General features: G+C 45.0%; 1 protein-coding gene across 1 annotated transcript; it reads left to right on the top strand.

The window, feature by feature from the left end:
• Positions 1 to 1,500: 1,500 nt before the first annotated feature.
• On the top strand, positions 1,501 to 18,209 carry LOC133569206 (clavesin-1-like). The gene is made up of 8 exons (XM_061921430.1): positions 1,501 to 1,770; positions 8,408 to 8,792; positions 8,854 to 9,024; positions 9,203 to 9,321; positions 12,499 to 12,673; positions 12,751 to 12,861; positions 12,928 to 13,151; positions 13,214 to 18,209. The coding sequence occupies exons 2-8, from the start codon at positions 8,694 to 8,696 to the stop codon at positions 13,290 to 13,292; spliced, it is 978 nt and encodes a 325-aa protein (XP_061777414.1). The 5' UTR covers positions 1,501 to 1,770; positions 8,408 to 8,693; the 3' UTR covers positions 13,293 to 18,209.
• Positions 18,210 to 22,812: the final 4,603 nt, after the last annotated feature.

Below are 22,812 nucleotides of genomic sequence, written 5' to 3'. Positions count from 1 at the left end.
AGTATCGCCCAACCCCACCGCCGATACCTTTACAACAGGGGTGCCCATTACGTCGATCGCGAGCTACCAGTCGACCGCGGGGGGTGTGTCAGTCGATCTCCAGCCAGGCTTTTAAAAAAAATAGACCTAAAAATTAGTGATCGTCAATCTTCACCAAGACGTCACTTAAATGACATTCACGGTACCGGAGGGTCTTGTGAGATGACGCTGGCTGCTGCAAGATCATTATTATTAAAATATGACCGAGAGGAAGGCGAGAAACACTTTTTATTTCAACAGACTCTTGCGCCGTACCTTCCGTCAAAACTCTAAAGGCCGACTGCACATTTCCTATCTTCACAATAAAAGCCCTGCTTCATGCTGCCTGCGCTAACTAAATACAGAGTCTCGGAAAACTGGCGTGCACAAGCGATCCTTCAGAAAGCTGGCGTGCACATCACTTGTGCACGCCAGCTTTCCGAGACTCTTATTTTGTTAGCGCAGGCAGCATGAAGTAGGGCTTTTATTGTGAAGATAGGAAAAGTGCAGTCGGCCTTTAGAGTTTTGACGGAAGGGACGGCGCGAAAGTCTGTTGAAATAAAAAGTGTTTCTCGCCTTCCTTTCTGTCATCTTTTCATAATAATGAACTGGCAGCAGCCAGCGTCATCTCACAAGACCCTCGGGTGCCGTGAATGTCAATCAAGCAAGCTACGGAATTTGCCGCCAATGTTTTTCTTGCAAAGTGTATGGAAGCTGGATGAATTAGATGCCAAAAACCAACCACTTTCATGTGGTATTGTACAGAAAGGACAACTTTTTTTCTCCTCCATTTGAAAATGTGGGCGTTATCATCATTACTGTCTGATTCCAATCAATGCAAGTCATCACAATCAGGTAATACACCAACTTATATTCTTGTCTTCGTGAAAGAAAGACATCTATATGTGTTACACATGCTTGTATTATCATTAAACACATTTAACTTGTATACAAAAATGTCTCCTTCATAAATAAATAAATGTAAATGATATATATAAATGAGGTAGATCCCCTCGAGTTGGTCAATTGAAAAGTAGCTCGCCTGCAGAAAAAGTGTGGGCACCCCTGCTTTACAACAATACATGAAACGCTTTACAATGACATAACCTTGGTTTAAAGTATAAATAACAGCCACAGTGCCGTTTTCCATGAAATATTTGTTGATTATGATACACGCATAACCGCTTTTACTGTACAAGAATACATTTAAATAACATATTCAAGAGGATCCGTCATTATCAGTCAATTTAGTAATTCTGAAGCGACGTATTTAGTTTCAAAATAAATGTAATTTTTGACCAAACTTGTTTCTTCTGGACACAAAATATCGCTGATTTATTAATTTGATAATTTTTAAACTCAAAGTCATTATTTGCAGAATATTTTAGTCAACACAACAAGCATCCCCTGGCGCTGCGTGGCGGAGGCTAGCCATTATTGTGGAATTCCAAACCGGAAGTGCTACTGTGTATTAAACGACGAGGACAGCAACGGAGCATCCTGACGTCTTTCTCGATACATCTCGGTCATCGTGCGTCCTCGTCCACGTTAAAATGTTCTCCCGAGTCGTACAAAGAAGACGTTAAATCATTTTAACTTACATCTTTTAGTTTTGTTGATTCGGACGGATTTTCTTATGCGTGTGATCCTGATGGCCCACACCGTCCTCAGCATCAGGACCAGCACAGGAGGGCCGGAGAGGCAGGGAGGCGCTGGACTCCATCAGCAACACACCTAGCAGGTGGCTTCAGCGTGAGTACCAATGAGTGAAAAAAAAAGAAAAATGTAGAGGGTGAACATTTGCTTCACACAGTAAAATGTAAGAATTACACCTCTGTGCACGTCACGTCATCCGTGGGTCACATCTTTTTGGGGAGCTTTGAGTGTGTGTGTGTGTGTGTGTGTTTGTGTTGGGGTCATCTGCATCCCCACCCTAGTCCAGATTATATGAGGCTAAATGAGAAAGGATTATTTTTCATAATACAGTCTAAAAAGGTTTAAATTGTAAAAAAAACATCCATCCATCTTCTACCGCTTATCCGAGGTCGGGGCGCGGGGGCAGCAGCCTAAGCAGAGAAGCCCAGACTTCCCTCTCCCCAGCCACTTCGCCCAGCTCTTCCCGGGGGGTTCTGAGGCGTTTCCAGGCCAGCCGGGAGACATAGTCTTCCCAACGTCTCCTGGGTCCTTCCCCGGGGCCTCCTAACGGTCGGACTTGCGGGTGGCATCCTGACCAGATGCCCGAACCCCCATTTACTTCCGGGGTCATGATTAATACAGATGTTTTGTTAACGCTATATTATAAAAATAGTCTGCCTCACAATACGAAGGTCCTGCAGTCTTGGGTTCAAATCCAGGCTCGGGATCTTTCTGTGTGGAGTTTGCATGTTCTCCCCGTGACTGCGTGGGTTCCCTCCGGGTACTCCGGCTTCCTCCCATCTCCAAAGACATGCACCTGGGGATAGGTTGATGGGCAACACTAAATCGGCCCTAGTGTGTGAATGTGAGTGTGAATGTTGTCTGTCTATCTGTGTTGGCCCTGCGATGAGGTGGCGACTTGTCCAGGGTGTACCCCGCCTTCCGCCCGATTGTAGCTGAGATAGGCGCCAAAAGGGAATAAGCGGTAGGAAATGGATGGATGGATGGATTATAAAAATACAGACGTTTTGTTAACGCTATATTATAAAAATATAACGCTATATTATTAAAAATACAGACGTTTTGTTAACGCTATATTGTAAAAAAAATTTTTTTAAATGCAAAAAACTATTTACAAACATAAGCTATGGGATGACGTAAGAGGAAACGTGAGGAAACGTGACCCCGGAAGTAATTGTGTCATCCCATAGCTTGTGTTTGTAAATAGTTTTTTTATTTAATTTTTTTATAATATAGCGTTAACAAAACGTCTATATTTTTATAATATAGCGTAAACAAAATGTCTGTATTAAACATGACCCCGGAAGTAAATGGGGGGGAAGGTTTTTGTAGGGGGGAAGAAATTTGGCGTGACAGCTCCTCTCGATGAAGTTTAATTCCATCCATCCATCCATCTTCTTCCGCTTATCCGAGGTCGGGTCGCGGGGGCAACAGCCTAAGCAGGGAAACCCAGACTTCCCTTTCCCCAGCCACTTTGTCTAGCTCTTCCCGGGGGATCCCGAAGTCTAATTATTTCAATGTATTATCTTATCCAGTGTTTTTCAACCTTTTTTGAGCCAAGGCGCATTTTTTGCGTTGAAAAAATCCGGTAGAACACCACCAGAAAAAAATCATTAAAATAACGAAACTCAGTTGACACTAAAAAGCCGTTGTCGCAATTGTTGGATATGACTTTAAAGCAGGGGTGTCAAACTCAAATACAAAGTGGGCCAAAATGTAAAACTGAATAAATGAAAGCCACTACTAGCGACCACGCAGTCTGATAGTTTATATATCAATGATGAAATATTAACATTGCAACACATGCCAATACGGCCTTTTTAGTTTACTAAATTGCAATTTTAAATTTCGCGCGAAGTATCCTGTTGAAAATGTCGCGGTATGATGACGCGTGCGCGAGACGTCATGGATTGTAGCGGACATGTTGTTCCAGCCCGATCCAAGCTATAAGTAGTCTGCTTTAATTGCATAATTACACAGTATTCTGGACATCTGTGTTGCTGAATCTTTTGCAATTTGTGCAATTAATAATGGAGACGTCAAAGAAGAAAGATGTAGGTGGGAAGCGGTGTATTGCAGCTGCCTTTAGCAACACAAACACAGCCGGTGTTTCCTTGTTTCCATTCCCGAAAGATGACGGTGAAGCTTTGGGGCGGCGTAGCTCGTTTATGGTAGAGTGGCCGTGTCAGCAACTTGAGGGTTGCAGGTTCGACTCCCTCTTGTGCCATCCTAGTTACTGTCGTTGTGTCCTGGGGCAAGACACTTTACCCACCTGCTCCCAGTGCCACCCACACTGGTTTAAATGTAACTTAGATATTGGGTGTCACTATGTAAAGCGCTTTGAGTCACTTGAGAAAAGCGCTATATAAATATAATTCACTTCACTTCAGTTCACTACTATGGAACAGAGCGGTCAAGCAAACATGGTTCCCTACCACATGTCAGGTTTCGGTGAGAAAATGGTGGTAATAAGTCGGCTCTTACCGTAGATATGAGCGGAGAGCTTGCGTCGTTCCCCGTGCACCTGTCAAAGAGGCAGCTACGGACTCTCTTGCCTCCTCCGACCGGCCGCCCCCGAACGTGGGATGCTTCCACCGTGGAGGAGGGGGGAAAAAAGCTTAGCCTGTCCCCAATGGCTGCCTTCGCTTCGCCTCGTTGAGAAACGTGGCTTCCCTCAGAGACACTGGCGGTCACCACACCCCTCCGACTTTCAGGTACCATATAATCTCACTAAAACACTAGTAACACAAGAAGCAGATATGGGATTTTCCAGAATTATCCTAGTAAATGTGTCTAATAACATCTGAATCGCTCCCACTGCCCTCGCCTTTTTTTTCTCTAGTCTTTCACTCTAACTTTCCTCATCCACGAATCTTTCATCCTCGCTCAAATTAATGGGGAAATCATTGCTTTCTCGGTCCGAATAGCTCTAGCTGCTGGTGGCCATGATTGTAAACAATGTTCAGATGTGAGGAGCTCCACAACCCGTGACGTCACGCGCACATCGTCTGCTACTTCCGGTACAGGCAAGGCTTTTTTATTAGCGACCAAAAGTTGCGAACTTTATCGTGGATGTTCTCTACTAAATCCTTTCAGCAAAAATATGGCAATATCGTGAAATGATCAAGTATGACACAGATTTTAGTAGGCCTTTAAGAGGGACCCAAACAAGTTTTGCATTGAACATTGAACGAGCAAGGCTTATATAACTTTATAGTGACATGCAAAATCCAGTTTTGAAAAATAATAATTCAAAAATATCAATGGCATATCCAATAAAATTTAAATAAAAAATTCAATGCCTCTTTTCTATTTGAAGCCTTCTGACGTAAATATCAAAATCAACTTTTTCCCACGGACTAATAATACATTTGAACATAAAATAACAATGATGAATGAATCAAACATTCGAGCCTTGAAGTAGCAAGAAAAAAGTGCATGAATAAAACGTTAATTATTGCTCACTTTGCTACACTGATTTGCTTTAACACGGAATATGGAACAAACAACGCTTATACAACTTAATAGTGCAAAATCGACTTTCAAAAAACAAACGAAAAAACATCTATGGTATATTAAATAAAACTTAAATAAAAAATGGAATGCCTCTTTTCTATTTGAAGCCTTCTGAGGTAAATATCAACATTAACTTTTTCCACAGGCTAATACATTTGAAAATAAAATTCAGGCCTTTTTACTCTATGTTGTAGCGTCCCGGAAGAGTTAGTGCTGCAAGGGATTCTGGGTATTTGTTATGTTGTGTTACGGTGCGGGTATTCTCAAGAAATGTGTCATTCTTGTTTGGTGTGGGTTCACAGTGTGGCGCATATTTGTAACAGTGTTAAAGTTATTTATACGGCCACCCTCAGTGTGACCTGTATGGCTGTTGACCAAGTATGCCTTGCATTCACTTGTGTGTGTGTATAAGCCGCATATATTATGTGACTGGGCCGGCACGCTGTTTGTATAGAGGAAAAGCGGACGTGGAGACAGGTTGTACACAATGCCAAAGGCAGTGCCTTTAAAGCCCAACCCAAATATTGTTGTCCGGCACTGAACTTCGGGAGTCTCCTGGTAAAATCGAGAGGGTTGGCAAGTAAGAGTGTTAGCGGTGAATGCGGCGGGCCAGCTCTAATGTTAATTTGATATTGCCTCAAGGGCCAAGTGAAATTACACGGCGGGCTAAATTTGGCCCGCGGGCCCGAGTTTGACACCCATGCCTTATGGCTTTATATGAAAAGCCTGATTGTGTTTTACATCTGTGAACGCTACACTGCCCCCTGGTGGAGGCTCGTGTGTTTCTAGTTGTCACAGCAGATGTAAACTGGACAAAGTGCTTAAGTGGCGCTGGTGCAGTGTTATTTAGGATTACGATGGGCCATTCGTATTGATGCTTTGAATGTTAGCTAAATTAAACAATCTATATTTTTGGAGAACTAAACAGGGATGGTGGGGTTGTGGTTTTCGGTCAAGGATTTTGAGCGATTGTTGGTGCAAAGTTTCCAATGGCCTCAGTGTCATTTTGCTTGCCTGCCACCAACATGTTACACAAAAATAAAAACGAGACAAAATCATTGCATTAAAATAAGTTTGAGCTGCCTCCAGAGTTGATGATTTCCTGATACATTTGAACGTTTTTATGTTGTATTTATATGTTTTTTAAAGCCAAGTGTTGGGTCTAAAATCAATCAATCAATCAATCAATCAATGTTTACTTATATAGCCCTAAATGACTAGTGTCTCAAAGGGCTGCACAAACCACTACGACATCCTCGGTAGGCCCACATAAGGGCAAGGAAAACTCACACCCAGTGGGACGTCGGTGACAATGATGACTATGAGAACCTTGGAGAGGAGGAAAGCAATGGATGTCGAGCGGGTCTAACATGATACTGTGAAAGTTCAATCCACAATGGATCCATACACAGTCGCGAGAGTCCAGTCCAAAGCGGATCCAACACAGCAGCGAGAGTCCCGTTCACAGCGGAGCCAGAAGGAAACCATCCCAAGCGGAGGCGGATCAGCAGCGCAGAGATGTCCCCAGCCGATACAAAGGCAAGCAGTACATGGCCTCCGGATCGGACCGGACCCCCTCCACAAGGGAGAGTGGGACATAGAAGAAAAAGAAAAGAAACGGCAGATCAACTGGTCTAAAAAGGGAGTCTATTTAAAGGCTAGAGTATACAAATGAGTTTTAAGGTGAGACTTAAATGCTTCTACTGAGGTGGCATCTCCAACTGTTAAATGACACCCAGGTAACGATATTCACTAACATTTTGTATTATTTCCTTATTAACCGTTATATTTCAAAAGGATGACATTTTATATTTGTTTCCAAAATACATTGTTGCCGTTTTCTTAATGGCTGCTGTAAAAATTTTTCTGGCAAGTTTTGTGGACGCCGTCTTCTCACCACAGTAAGTTTTTGCTGTTGTCCAGCATTCTGTTTTTGTTTAATTTGTAGCCAGTTCAGTTTTAGTTTCGTTCTGCATAGCCTTCTCTAAGCTTCAATGCCTTTTCTTAGCGGTACTCACCTTTTGTTTATTATTGGTTTAAGCAGTAGACACCTTTTTTACCTGCACCCTGCCTCCCGCTGTTTGTGAAATCTACAAAGCAATTAGCTACCGGCTGCCACCTACTGATATGGAAGAATATTACATGGTTACTAGCATTAAAAGATTACAGTTGGTACACAAAATGCGGCTGCTAGACTTTTGACAAGAACAAGAAAGTTTGATCACATTACGCCTGTACTGGCTCACCTGCACTGGCTTCCTGTGCACTTAAGATGTGACTTTAAGGTTTTACTACTTACGTATAAAATACTACACGGTCTAGCTCCATCCTATCTTGCCGATTGTATTGTACCATATGTCCCGGCAAGAAATCTGCGTTCAAAGGACTCCGGCTTATTAGTGATTCCCAAAGCCCAAAAAAAGTCTGCGGGCTATAGAGCGTTTTCCGTTCGGGCTCCAGTACTCTGGAATGCCCTCCCGGTAACAGTTCGAGATGCTACCTCAGTAGAAGCATTTAAGTCTCACCTTAAAACTCATCTGTATACTCTAGCCTTTAAATAGACTCCCTTTTTCGACCAGTTGATCTGCCGTTTCTTTTCTTTTTCTTCTATGTCCCACTCTCCCTTGTGGAGGGGGTCCGGTCCGATCCGGCGGCCATGTACTGCTTGCCTGTGTATCGGCTGGGGACATCTCTGCGCTGCTGATCCGCCTCCGCTTGGGATGGTTTCCTTCTGGCTCCGCTGTGAACGGGACTCTCGCTGCTGTGTTGGATCCGCTTTGGACTGGACTCTCGCGACTGTTGGATCCATTATGGATTGAACTTTCACAGTATCATGTTAGACCCGCTCGACATCCATTGCTTTCGTCCTTTCCAAGGTTCTCATAGTCATCATTGTCACCGACGTCCCACTGGGTGTGAGTTTTCCTTGCCCTTATGTGGGCCTACCGAGGATGTTGTGGTGGTTTGTGCAGCCCTTTGAGACACTAGTGATTTAGGGCTATATAAGTAAACATTGATTGATTGATACTCTGCCGAGCTCTAGACAGCATCGATACTCAACAACAACACGTCGTAATTACTCGTTTGCAAAAAGTATTTTTAATCCAAATTGGTGAAATTAGATCATCTGGTACAGCACACCAGACTGTATCTCACGGCACACACATTGGTTGAAAAACACCGGTCTTATCTGTTATTATTATTATTATCCATCCAGGAGTCCCCAGGGTTGACCACGTTGCCTTCACTGACCTTTGGCATTCCTTCAACGCACCAGCAAGAGTTCCCCAATTTGCATATCCTTGTCAAGCTGTTGAAATGTCCGGTGCCGGACGCCGTGACGGAGCACCACAGGGGGGCCCGGCGCTCTGCACTCGGTAGGAACCTGCCTCGATTGAACAAGACGTGAAATGAGGATTACCGAGTTGGTGAGGAGCGACACGACTTGTCTCAGTGGACTGTGACCAGGCGGACAACTTTTGTGGGCAAGAACAAGGTGCAAGATGTCTCAGCACCACGCGGGCCTCAGCTCCGACACCACGGAGAAGGCTCGCTTAGAACTGAACGAGAACCCGGACACGCTGCACCAGGACATCCAGCAGGTAACTCCGGCTAAAAGCCAGCTGGCATTAGCCCTGCGCTAACGGCTTCCTCTGATCCTAGGTGCGGGACATGATCGTGACCCGACCCGACATCGGCTTCCTGCGTACGGACGACGACTTCATCCTGCGCTTTCTGAGAGCCAGGAAGTTCGACCAGGTGGAGACGTTCCGCCTGCTGGCCCAGTATTTCCAGTTCCGACAGCAGAACCTGGACATGTTCCAGAGCTTCAAGGTCAGGAACTTCTTCTGTGTCGTCGCAAGTTGCCTGATCCCAAACACTTACCGGCAGCCTCCTGTATGCGTACTGCAGTAGGATACCTGATGTGGGCGGAGCCAGAAACAGCGCTGTGTGTTGATTGGTAAATGACGTGTGTATGAGCTGAGCGATTAACAAGATGCATGTGTGTCAGGTGGACGACCCGGGCATCAAGCGAGCGTTGATGGACGGCTTTCCGGGCGTGCTGGAGATTCCGGACCAACACGGGCGAAAGATTCTCATCCTGTTCGCTTCCAACTGGGACCAGAGCAGGTGACCACACGTCATTCAGGTTCTAATGGTCCAGAAAAGCAGTAGAACTTCCTCAGTGAACAAAACCACCTGACAGAACCCACAGCGCCCAGATTACAGAAATTTAAGTAACAAGTTCTCTTTATGTATTGTTTTTGCTCCTGAAAATAAATCTGGCACTAAATAATATCCCCACTCCAGGGCCCAGGCTAAGACCGATTTTTTAATTTTTTTATTTTAATCTTCTATTCTTTTTTCCTCAACCCCCCCTGTTTACCTGTATGTCATCTTTTTTGTAAGGGGCGCTGGAAGCCGGCAGACCCGTCAGCGATCCTGTTCTGTCTCCCTGTAATGTTTGTCTGATCTTGAATGGGATTGTGCTGAAAATTGTAATTTTCCTGAAGGAACTCTCCTGACGGAATAAATAAAGTACTATCTAATATAATCTAATCTAATTTCCCACAATCTCAATTTGAGAAATGGCAGATAACTTACTGTACTTGGAACAACCCCCCTTGGTAGGTTGGTAGGTAGGTAGGTCTTTATTGTCATTGCGCAAGCACAACGAAACTTCGTTTTTAGGACAAACCCGTTCAAGATTAGACAACAAAAACAGTGTACAGGGTTCAGAACAGGAACGCTGATGGATCGCCACAAGGCGCCCCCTGAAAGATAGGAAAAAGGTCAACGCTGGGGAAGGATGAGTAAAAAATTCAAATCTAGACTGGGCTACTAATGGGGCCCAGTCTGGAGTGGGAAAAAAACTCCATAGCAAAGTTCATATACATATTACAACATACATCTCGAGGCTAGCAACAGAGGGGAGGGAGTGGGGGCCACAGTAGCAGGCTGCAGCTCTTCAGGCGCTGCCCAGCCGTCCATCAGTCCTAAGGGATTCAAGCCATCGTAGGCGTTGGGTGAGGGGGGTGGGGTATGTGTGTGCGGTGTATATTTTTCATAAATGCCTGTGTGTGTGTAAGCCGGCCTTGGTGTCGTGCAGTCGCTAGTCCATGAGAGACAAGAAGGGAGTTTGTTGTGTCTTCGGCGCACTGCCCTTACGGGAGAGTCTCCAAGCCAGGGAAACAATCCAAGTTACGATGTTTTGTATGCGAGTGACAATAAAATTAGCTTTTTACTCTAAACCAGGGGTGTCAAACTCAAATACAGAGTGGGCCAAAATTTAAAACTGAACAAAGCCGCGGGCCGAGGTGGAACAAATGAACCTTTTAATAGGGACCCAAACAAGTTTTTCATTGAATATTGACCAAGCAAGGCTTATATAACTTTATAGTGACATGCAAAATTGAGTTTCAAATAATAATAACAATGATAATTAAAAAATATCAATGGCATAGCAAATCAAATTTAAATAAACAATGAATGCCTCTTTTGTATTTGCAGCCTTCGGAGGTAAATATCAACATTACATTTTTCCACAGGCTAATATTAACATTTGAAAATAAAATAACAATGAATAAGTCAACCATTCGGGCCTTTTTACTGCTCAGTTAATGTCGGGGCTCAGGTGGGCGGGCGGGGTTTGTTGGTAGCGGTCCGGAAGAGTTAGTGCTGCAAGGGGTTCTGGGTATTTGTTCTGTTGTGTTTATGTTGTGTTACGGTGCGGATATCCTCCCAAAATGTGTTTGTTATTTTTGTTTGGTGTGGGTTCACAATGTGGCGCATATTTGTAACAGTGTTAAAGTTGTTTATATGGCCACCCTCAGCGTGACCTGTATGCTGTTGATTAAGTATGCCTTGAATTTACTTATATTGTTCTCCGGGTGGAATTCGGGAGAATGGTTGCACCGGGAGATTTTCGGGAGGGGCACTGAAATTCGAGAGTCTCCCGGGAAATCGGTGAATGCGGTATTAAAGCGGCACCGCTGTATAACACTGGCGGGCCAGTTCTAATGTTAATTTGATATTGCCTCAAGGGCCAGAGTTTGCAACCATGTTCTAAATTGTCTATGACTGGTCCTCAAAATGCATCCTGCGGGGCAGACAGTCCGATATTATCCAAATCACAAGAGCGTCCACAGTTCTTCCCGCATCCTCCAATCATTTGTGGCGGACTGGCTATTCCGCCCCATCTTGGTAGGACATAATCTACAGAACTGGAACCTGTGTTCCCCACAAAGACAGTCTGGAAGGATAAGGTCATGTAAAACTAGTATCTGTATTGTTTGTGTCACCCTGGTCCGTGATTACTTCAAAGCTGATATAGTTAACATAAAGTCTTCCCTTCTTGGAGGGGAGGAGTCCACCCACATCCTTTCGTTCTCAGGATCTAGAATTGACGTTTGGCAATTTATTCACCGAAACAGAAGTACAATACCAGCGCTGTGAGAGAACGAACCGAGCTATCAAAAATGACAAAGCAGTCTATAAAATGGTCGCCCGTCTCTCATGCTTTTATCCACCTGGGTTGCATCAAAAACTGAAAGTTACCTTGACGTGTGTGCCAGCTTGTTCTTCACTGTCTCCAGGCTGGTACTTCATGACACCAATAATAAAATGGGTGTCAGAGGGGATAGAACACAGGGTGTGTTAATTTCTTTGAGCAAAACCAAGGCCAATACTTAGGCGTTCTGCTCTGCTTAAAGGTGGAAAATATTCCTCTAACATGAGCATTTCCGGGACTTTTCTGCTCTTCCATAGATTGTCCTCAAGCATCAGTAGAAGAGGACGCAAAAAACAATACTAGCGGCTTACCTTCTTTTTTCTCTTGTTTTTGAGTTCTGCTGTTCTGTTGCTACTTTCCCGCAGGTTTTGACTCAGTTTTTCTCCCCTCGAGGGTGCTCCTGTTTTTTGGGATCACTTCTGGTTTGAGTCTTTTACACCTTTTCCATGCAAAATCAGAACAAAACCCTGTTCCTTCAAAGCCTTAATCCTTAAAATCGCTTGGTGTGCCTCAGACAATTTGGAGAGGTCAATACTGACTATGAAGATGCTACCAAGGGCACAAACTTGGGAATACGAAATTGCTTCCAGTCTTCTGTAGGTGATGCCCGCATTTTGGAGCAAAAAGTGGGCTGAAACTCGTAACCTAAAATCCAGACTGTTTTTGTTTAGCAGACCTAATTTTTAGGTCCAGTACTATAAATTAAGTGCCAATGAAGTCCGCATAAGAGGGACCCTTTAGTATAAACTGGTCCTTGGTTTGTCATGTTCCATAAGTGGCTCTGCCCCTTCTTCCAGGAACTCCTTTACGGACATCTTGCGAGCCATCCTGCTCTCCTTGGAAGTCCTGATCGAGAAGCCGGAGCTCCAGATCAACGGCTTCATCCTCATCATCGACTGGAGCAATTTCTCCTTCAAGCAAGCCTCCAAGCTCACGCCAAACATCCTCAAACTGGCCATCGAGGGCCTGCAGGTAGGTCCAGTTGACTCAGTCCAGTCCACTTGACCGGGCCCCCTCTCACCGATGGAAACTCTGCATTTGCTCCTCAGGACAGCTTTCCCGCTCGCTTCGGAGGGATCCATTTTGTCAACCAACCGTGGTACATCCACGCCATGTACACCATCATCAAGCCCTTCCTCAAAGACAAGACCAGGAAGCGGGTAAGAATAAGCTCCTCCTCTTCCTGTTTCTCGCCCTCTCCTATACTCACCTGCGTCCCCGTTCAGATCTTTCTCCATGGCAACAACCTCAACTCGCTCCACCAGCTCATCCAGCCCGAGTGCTTGCCATCCGAGTTTGGCGGGACGCTGCCGCCGTACGACATGGGCATCTGGGCCAGGACCCTACTGGGACCGGACTACATGGACGAGACCGAGTACACGTTGACGTACGATGCCCTGCACGTCAGGGAGAACTGCGGGGGCGGGGGGGACAAGGAGGCCATGAAGAGGTGACTTAAACTTATGCGTTGTTTTAGCCGCGATTGAGGGCTCAACTGGTTTTCTGTTTCAGGTCTCAGTCTGTGGTCAGTCCTGCAACTCTGCGACAGACGGACCGAGAGACCAGCACTCCACTCTTGGCCCTGGACTGAACACACACACGCACGCACATACACTTGCTGTTTTGTCCTGACCACCTGAACTTTTTGACTTCCTGTCTCTGAGCCTGCTGCGCAACAGCAGCACACAGTCTCGTTATTTGTGCGTCCTCACACACACACACACACACATACACACACACACACACACACACACACACACACACACACACACACACACACACCACTAGTTAGCTTCCGAGAAGGAATGTAGACGCTACTTAATGACTATCGTGACTTTTAAATTGTGACCGCAAGGAAAACCCGAATGTTTAGTCGCCAACCGCGTTTGTGAGTTGAAACGCGGTGTGAACCTCGTTTGACGTTAATTGTGCTGCTAGGAATCAGCGACAACATGGCAAGCGGGGGACGGTTATTGTTGTTGTTAGCATAGCTGCTTTGCACGGCGGCCAACGGACAACCTGCCAACACAGAAATGATCGAAAACAGCCTAAACCGCTAACATTGGAAAGTAGTACAGAGCACCCAATTCACGTAGATAATGTCAACGTTCGAATAACACCAATAGTTTTTTTTAGAAAAAGATAACTTTCTTCTGCGCATCTCTAAAGCCTTAAAGGGGAACATTAGCACCATTTCTGAAGGGTTAAAACCAATACAAATCAGTTCCCAGTGGCTTATTTTATTTTTCAAAGTTTTTCTCAAAATTTTACCCATCACGCAATATCCCGAAAAACGGCTTCAAAGTACCTGATTTACAACATCGCTATATCCACCCGTCTATTAGCCTGTGACGTCACTGAGTGAAGCCACCAGAAACAAACATGGCGGATAGCACAGTAGCTCAGATTCAGACTCGTATTTCAGCCACGCAAGCGATTTAACAGATTACGCATGTATTGAAACGGATGGTTGGAGTATGCAGGCAGATAGCGAAAACGAAATTGAAGAAGAAACTGAAGCTATTGAGCCATATCGCTTTGAACCGTATACAAGCGAGAGGAAGCGAGGACGAATTCTGCGATCGCCTTCTATCCAACGATTGGTATGTGTTTGTTTGGCATTAAATGTAGGTGGAGGGAAAGGCTTGATGCAAAAATAGCTACAAATGAGGCATAATGATGCGATATGTACCTACAGCTAGCCTAAATAGCATGTTAGCATCGATTAGCTTGCAGTCATGCCGTGACCAAATCGGTGGCAGAGGGGTTAGTGCGCCTGCCTCACAATACGAAGGTCCTGCAGTCCTGGGTTCAAATCAAGGTTCGGGATCTTTCTGTGTAGAGTTTGCATGTTCTCCCCGTGAATGCGTGGGTTCCCTCCGGGTACTCCGGCTTCCTCCCACTTCCAAAGACATGCACCTGGGGATAGGTTGATTGGCAACACTAAATTGGCCCTAGTGTGTGAATGTTGTCTATCTGTGTTGGCCCTGTGATGAGGTGGCGACTTGTCCAGGGTGTACCCCGCCTTCCGCCCGATTGTAGCTGAGATAGGCGCCAGCGCCCCCCGCGATCCCAAAAGGGAATAAGCGGTAGAAAATGGATGGACGATATGTACCTACAGCTAGCCTAAATAGCATGTTAGCATTGATTAGCTTGCAGTCAGGCCGTGACCAAATATGTCTGATTAGCACACTCCATATAAGTCAATAACATCAAGAAAACTCACCTTTGTGATTTCGTTGACTTTATCGTTGGAAATGCATCTGCTTTGAGTGTCGCAGGATATCCACACTTTCTTGCCATCTCTGTCGTAGCATAGCTGTCGTCGGTAACGTGTGCGGAACAAACGAGGGACTTTCACATCTTTTGGCCACTGGTGCAACTTGAATCCGTCTTGTTTTGTTCCACCCTCCGACAACACACCGACGAGGCATGATGTCTCCAAGGTACGGGAAAACAGTCGAAAAAACGGAAAATAACAGAGCTGATTAGACTTGGTGCGTGTAATGAGATTGAGAAAATGGCGGATCCGCTTCACGATGTGACGTTATCGCTCCGACAGGCTATCAATTGAAAGGCGTTTAAATTGCCAAATTCACCCTTTTAGAGTTCGGAAATCGGTTAAAAAAACATACGGTCTTTTTTCTGCAACATCAAGGTATATATTGATGCTTACATAGGTCTGGTGATAATGTTCCCCTTTAACTTCCTGGTAGCCTTGCTGACTTTCTTGTAGTCCGGCTAACTTCCTGTGAGTCTTGCTAACTTCTTGGCAGCCTGGCTAACTTCCTGGTAGCCTCAAGTATATCGAGCTGCGGCCGCGCAGAACTACTCTAAGTCACATCCACTCCAAGTCGCAGCCACTTTAGGTTAGGTCGCGCCAACTTTAAGTCTAAGTCGTGTCCACTTAGGGTTAGGGTTACTGAAAGCCACTACTAGCGACCACGCAGTCTGATAGTTTATATATCAATGATGAAATATTAACATTGCAACACATGCCAATACGGCCTTTTTAGTTTACTAAATTGCAATTTTAAATTTCCCGCGAAGTATCCTGTTGAAAACGTCGCTGTATGATGACTCGTATGATGACGCGTGCGTTTGACGTCACCGGTTGTAGTGGACATTATTTTCCAGCCCGATCTGAGCTATAAGTAGTCTGCTTTAATCACATAAATACACAGTATTCTGGACATCTGTGTTGCTGAATCTTTTGCAATTTGTTCAATTAATAATGGAGAAGTCAAAGTAGAAAGATGGAGGTGGGAAGCTTTTAGCCTTTAGCCAAAAAAACACAGCCGGTGTTTCCTTGTTTAAAATTACCCAGAGGTGAAGCTTTACTATGGATCGGGGCAGTCAAGCGAACATGGATCCCGACTACATGTCAACCGGCAGTTTTCGGTGAGAAAATTGTGGTAATAAGTCGCCTCTTACCGGAGACATCAGCTGAGCTTCCGTACTGCTGCAGCTGCTGTGACTTCCCTCAGAGACTCTGGCATCAACACACCCGTGGCCACACCCCTCCGACTTTCATGGACTATTTAACTCACTAAAACACTAGCAACACAATAGGCAGAAAAGGGATTTCCCAGAATTATCCTAGTAAACGTGTCTAAAAACATCTGAATCTCTCCCACTGCAATTGCCTTTTTTCTTCTTCTAGTCCTTCACTCCGGGTTGGGGAGGAGACCCTGCCCCAAGTGGAGGAGTTCAAGTACTTAGGAGTCTTGTTCACGAGTGAGGGAAGAGTGGATCGTGAGATCGACAGGCGGATCGGTGCGGCGTCTTCAGTAATGCAGACGTTGTACCGATCCGTTGTGGTGAAGAAGGAGCTGAGCCGGAAGGCAAAGCTCTCAATTTACCGGTCGATCTACGTTCCCATCTTCACCTATGGTCATGAGCTTTGGGTCATGACCGAAAGGATAAGATCACGGGTACAAGCGGCCGAAATGAGTTTCCTCCGCCGCGTGGCAGGGCTCTCCCTTAGAGATAGGGTGAGAAGCTCTGCCATCCGTGAGGAACTCAAAGTAAAGCCGCTGCTCCTTCACATCGAGAGGAGCCAGATGAGGTGGTTCGGGCATCTGGTCCGGATGCCACCCGAACGCCTCCCTAGGGAGGTGTTTAGGGCACGTCCAACCGGTAGGAGGCCACGGGAAACACCCAGGACACTTTGGGAAGACTATGTCTCCCGGCTGGCCTGGGAACGCCTCGGGATCCCCCGGGAAGAGCTAGACGAAGTGGCTGGGGAGAGGGAAGTATGGGTTTCTCTGCTTAGGCTGTTGCCCCCGCGACCCGACCTCGGATAAGCGGAAGAAGATGGATGGATGGATGGATGGATAGTCCTTCACTCTAAATTTCCTCATCCACGAATCTCTCCTCCTCGCTCAAATTAATGGGGAAATTGTCGCTTTCTCGGTCCGAATAGCTCCTGCTGCTGGTGGCCATGATTATAAACAATGTGAGGATGTGAGGAGCCCTACAACCCGTGACGTCACGCGCACATCGTCTGCTACTTCCGGTAAAGGCAAGGCTTTTTTATTAGCGACCAAAAGTTGCGAACTTTATCGTCGATGTTCTCTACTAAATCCTTTCAGCAAAAATATGGCAATGTCGCGAAATGATCAAGTATGACACATAGAATGGACATGCTATCCCCGTTTAAATAAGAAAATCTCATTTCAGTAGGCCTTTAACTTTGATGGCATTTTAGGGATCACATCGCCGTAACAAAATATGCTTTCACAGCAAGTGATGAAGTTGGTTTTTTTTGCTTATCCAAACAATTTAAACAATTGCGTTGTTATTCAGTAATATTTTCAGCAAAGTCATAACGTTACAACCCTTGCTAACTTCCTGGTAGCTTGGCTAACTTTCGTTTTGTCCCACCAACCTGCAGCAATTCTCTCATGCAGTAATTATTTTGTGCGATTTCGAATCATTTCTGTGTTTCGAGCATTTGGACGGCGCCACGCAGGTCTAAGGTTGCGTATGCCAGCTTTCTGGTTTCTGCCGCGACTCAGAAGCCACAAAAAGATCGCAGTGTTAATGTGAAGCTCCCACGCAATCAAACATACTTCACGGATTGTTGCTTCTTTCCTGCCAAAACGTGAATGAGTACACCTTTGGAAGTGTCAAACTGTCAGAATGCCAGAAATGTCACTTTGGTAGAATCGTCGTGCTGTTTCTTGGATCCAACACCGTAACAAACCACAACGCTGCACCGCCACATGCATGACGATTAGGAAAGTTCTATCAAAGTGCCACGTGTCATTCATCATTAAGTATCGTGCTGAAAATGCCAAAATGTCACAAAAGAGAAAAGATTGTTTTTATTGAATTTAAGCTACTTCGAAAAGATTGTATAGTTTGTGTATTAGTGCACTGCCAGAGAAGGTGCATTAAGATGCTGTTTGTCCTCATTTCTTTGCAGTGCAACTCCACATCAGGGCTACACTCATCTCTAATGTATTTACCGCAGAATGTATACAAGTAAACATTTACACCTCCACCTGTGCGTCTTTCAATTGGAGGAGCGTGTGGGGAAGCGACACTTTTGTACATTTTGTACATTAAAGATGCTAAAAGCTTCAAATGTAGGTTGATATATGCTAATCTGAACAAAACATCCACATCTTAGCTTTGTGTTATAGCTACTAATTGCACGTTATTGTCATATCTAATATTATATCTCACAATAAAAGTCTTAATTTATTTTGCAATATTTTGAAGCCAATACAAATGGGCTCCAGGCCTAAAATGCCACACTTTGGACACCTCTTGCCAAGGGAGTCAAACCGTGTTATCAGTTTAGTAGTATTATTGTTTTATATTTAAAAATGTATATATACTTTAACTCATCATGTTTGACCTATCCCAAGAACAATAGTCAAAGATCTTCTAAATACGAAAGGAGTTCACCATGAATTGATTAACGTGAACGCCGACTTAAACGAGTTGAAAAACGTATTCGGGTGTCACCATTTAGTGGTCAATTGTACGGAATATGTACTTGGGGAGAGGCGGAGCCGGCGAACGAGCAGCGGGGCAGGACACGCTGGAGCCTGGCCCAAGATGGCGGAAAGGAGGCGGAGAATGCGGCTGAGCGGAGAGGCGGGGCGTGCCGGGAGCGACGCTACGAGCGAGATCAGGTGCGTGGCTCGCACACCGGGACAAAATTAACTTATCTCGTCATGATGTATAAAAGGGGAGAAGGAGGTGAGATCGGGAAAGGAGGAGGAGTACCTGCAGCAGCAGAAGCAAAGAGAAGAGCAAGTACGACGGAGACACGGCCAACCGAGCGACACGGAGGAGCGAGCAGCAGGAGCGGCGACGGCACAAAAGACTTCCTTGAAAGTAAAATAAACAAGAGTCAAACCTGCTCAAGCATGTCCTTCCTGAGTGGTCCATGGAACCCAAGGGACGACGGCTTAAGTCGTTCACAGTACTGTACTGTGCAATCTACTAATGCAAGTTTCAATCCATCAATCAATCAATGGAGGGAGGCGTGGCCTGCAGGCCTGCCGCAAAACTGGGTGTGCCAGGGCCGGCCTCGAAAACTGTGACAGGTGCGTAGATGGCCCAGGTGGGCCTTGTTATCTAATCACCTGTCGCCTTTATAAGCAGCAGCCGGATTGAGACCAGTAGTTGGAACTGGAGAGAGACACGGACACATAACAACAGATCGCTGGAAAGCAAAACCCCTGCACTAATTTATGCGAATAAAACAGTGTTGCAACCCTGATCCGGGCTCTCCCGGCAGTGTGTGGTGGTCTGCAGAACCCACTAGAGGGCATCCTCTACAGAGTTATTTGATATATGTAAAGACCTACTGCAAGAATGCAAATCAAAGATCCTGTATCAAACAAGACCGCTCTGCATTTTAAAGGAACTATTGCAAAAAAATAATTAAAGTTCTTCTATATATGACAGGCACTTACTGCTGAGACCTATTGCATAAAACAGTCAAAGATCCTCTATGTATGAAAGAAACTCACTGATGTTTGTAAGGATCTCCTGCAATAACATCAGTCAGAGATCCTCTATATGTGGCAGAAGCTCACTGATGTTTGTAAGGACCTCCTGCAAAAACACTAGTCAAAGATCCTCTATATATGACAGAAGCTCACTGACCTTTGTAAGGACTTCCTGCAAAAACATAAGTCAAAGATCCTCTATTAATGACAGAAGCTCACTGATGTTTGTAAGGACCTCCTGCAAAAACATTAGTCAAAGATCCTCTATATATGACAGGAGCTCACTGATGTTTGTAAGGACCTCCTGCAAAAACATTAGTCAAAGATCCTCTATATGTGACAGGAGCTTACTGATGTTTCTAAGGACCTCCTGCAAAAACATTAATCAAAGATCCTCTATTAATGACAGAAGCTCACTGATGTTTGTAAGGACCTCCTGCAAAAACACTGGTCAAAGATCCTCTATATATGACAGAAGCTCACTGATCTTTGTAAGGACCTCCTGCAAAAACATTAGTCAAAGATCCTCTATATATGACAGGAGCTCACTGATGTTTGTAAGGACCTCCTGCAAAAACATTAGTCAAAGATCCTCTAAATATGACAGGAGCTTACTGATGTTTGTAAGGACCTCCTGCAAAAACATTAGTCAAAGATCCTCTATTAATGACAGAAGCTCACTGACGTTTGTAAGGACTTCCTGCAAAAACATTAGTCAAAGATCCTCTATATATGACAGAAGCTCACTGATGTTTGTAAGGACCTCCTGCAAAAACATTAGTCAAAGATCCTCTATATATGACAGAAGCTCACTAACCTTTGTAAGGACTTCCTGCAAAAACATAAGTCAAAGATCCTCTATTAATGACAGAAGCTCACTAACGTTTGTAAGGACTTCCTGCAAAAACATAAGTCAAAGATCCTCTATTAGTGACAGAAGCTCACTGATGTTTGTAAGGACTTCCTGCAAAACATTAGTCAAAGATCCTCTATTAATGACAGAAGCTCACTGATGTTTGTAAGGACCTCCTGCAAAAACATTAGTCAACGATCCTCTATAAATGACAGAAGCTCACTGATGTTTGTATGTTTGTAAGGACCTCCTGAAAAAACATTAGTCAAAGATCCTCTATTATTGACAGAAGCTCACTGACGTTTGTAAGGACTTGCTGCAAAACATTAGTCAAAGATCCTCTATAAATGACAGAAGCTCACTGATGTTTGTAAGGACCTCCTGAAAAAACATAAGTCAAAGATCCTCTATTATTGACAGAAGCTCACTGATGTTTGTAAGGACTTCCTGCAAAAACATTAGTCAAAGATCCTCTATATATGACAGAAGCTCACTGATGTTTGTAAGGACCTCCTGCAAAAATATTAGTCAAAGATCCTCTATTAATGACAGAAGCTCACTGACGTTTGTAAGGACCTCCTGCAAAAACATTAGTCAAAGATCCTCTATTAATGACAGAAGCTGTCACCCGTGTCATGAAGCAAAGAATACAATAAGAGACGATATTATTCTCCTGAATTACTGCCAGTAGTCACCCAGATAACAAGTATTAGGGCGTGCTATGAAGCCATTGGCTTTGTCACCTTCTACAACATGTACGATCTGCTTGTCAGTCCAGCAACATGTTGTGTGTGGCTTCCGCGGCAACACGCACACGACTGCAAGGCATACTGAGTGACACAAAGTACACTAATGGTTGTGATATAAACAATTTTAACACTCTTAGTAATATGCGCCACGCTGTGAAGCCACACCAATTAAAAACGACAAACACATTTCGGGAGAACATCCTCACAGTAACAAAACACAACAAATACCCATAATCCTTTGTATTCATGACACTTCCTGACTATTTTATACACCCCGCTAGCAGCAAACCCTGGTGCGTCGGTAAGGTGGGCGGAGTTGGGGGCGCGAGGGTGTAAAATATATTAAGGAATTGTCACGGATACAAGGGATTATGGGTATTAGTTGTGTTGCGTTTATGTTGTGTTACTGTGAGGATGTTCTCCCGAAATGTGTTTGTCAATCTTGTTGGGTGTGGCTTCACAGCGTGGTGCATATTAGTAAGTGTTAAAGTTGTTTATATCACAACCATCAGTGTACTCTGTATCACCCATAATGCCTTTCAATCTTGAACATGTAATTGAGGAAGCTGCACACAACATGTTGCTGGACCAACAATCGGTTCGTACATGTTGAAGGTGTCTAAGGCGATGGCTTCACAGTACGCCCATATTCTTGTAATCAGGATGAACGCTATTGGGTAGTCGCGGGAACGTTAGCGGCTCCAATTGTCATCATTATTATGTGAAACAGGTTTAAATAGCTCTGTGAGTGGTAAAGGCGGACAATCGCTGATGTATTTCAGCGGGCGGTTGGCGGGCGGGCGGGTACGGTCCTGATAAAATGTGGGTTCGGGTGGACGGCGGGTGGATGACGACTTTGGTGATGAGGATGCGGATGATATAATTGCCTATCCGCGCATCTATAATAGGTGGGGATTAAGGGAGGACCCGCTGTGCAGGTTGTGTGGCGGTAAAGGAACTATGGTGCACAATCTGTCTGGGTGCAAAACAGCATTGACCCAGGGAAGATACAGGTGGCGCCATGACAAAGTGTTGGCAATGTTCGCAGACATCTTGGAGCAAGAGAGGAGAAAGAAAAACCCAGCCAAAACTAAGCACCTTCGTGAAAGAGGGTCATAGACCAGTTGTCCAAGGCCAAGCCAACCAAAACCTCCTGCAGTTGGCCCGAGGATGGGAGATGGCGGTCGACCTAGGGCGGAAACTCCTCTTCCCAGAGGCGGTACTGTCCATTACTCGGAGACCAGACATAGTTATGTGGTCCCCAGAGGGAAAGAAAATCATCCCGGTGGAACTTACTGTCCCGTGGGAGGAGGGATGTGAGGAAGCGGCGGCAGAGAGGAAGAAAAACAAAGTACCAACAACTTGTCCAGGACTTGCCGGGACAAGGGGTGGACAGCATGGCTGATGACAGTGGAAGCTGGTTGTCGAGGATTCCCTGCTCAATCTGTGTGGAATATGATGACAAAAGTCGGATTGAGAGGTCACTTGAGGAAAACAGCCATTCGTAGGCTGGGAGAAGCGGCAGAGAGAGCCTCT

The sequence above is a fragment of the Nerophis ophidion genome, linkage group LG15 (genome assembly GCF_033978795.1).
Source record: "Nerophis ophidion isolate RoL-2023_Sa linkage group LG15, RoL_Noph_v1.0, whole genome shotgun sequence".
Taxonomy (NCBI): Eukaryota; Metazoa; Chordata; class Actinopteri; order Syngnathiformes; family Syngnathidae; genus Nerophis; species Nerophis ophidion.
This window is presented reverse-complemented; position numbering and strand designations above follow the sequence as displayed.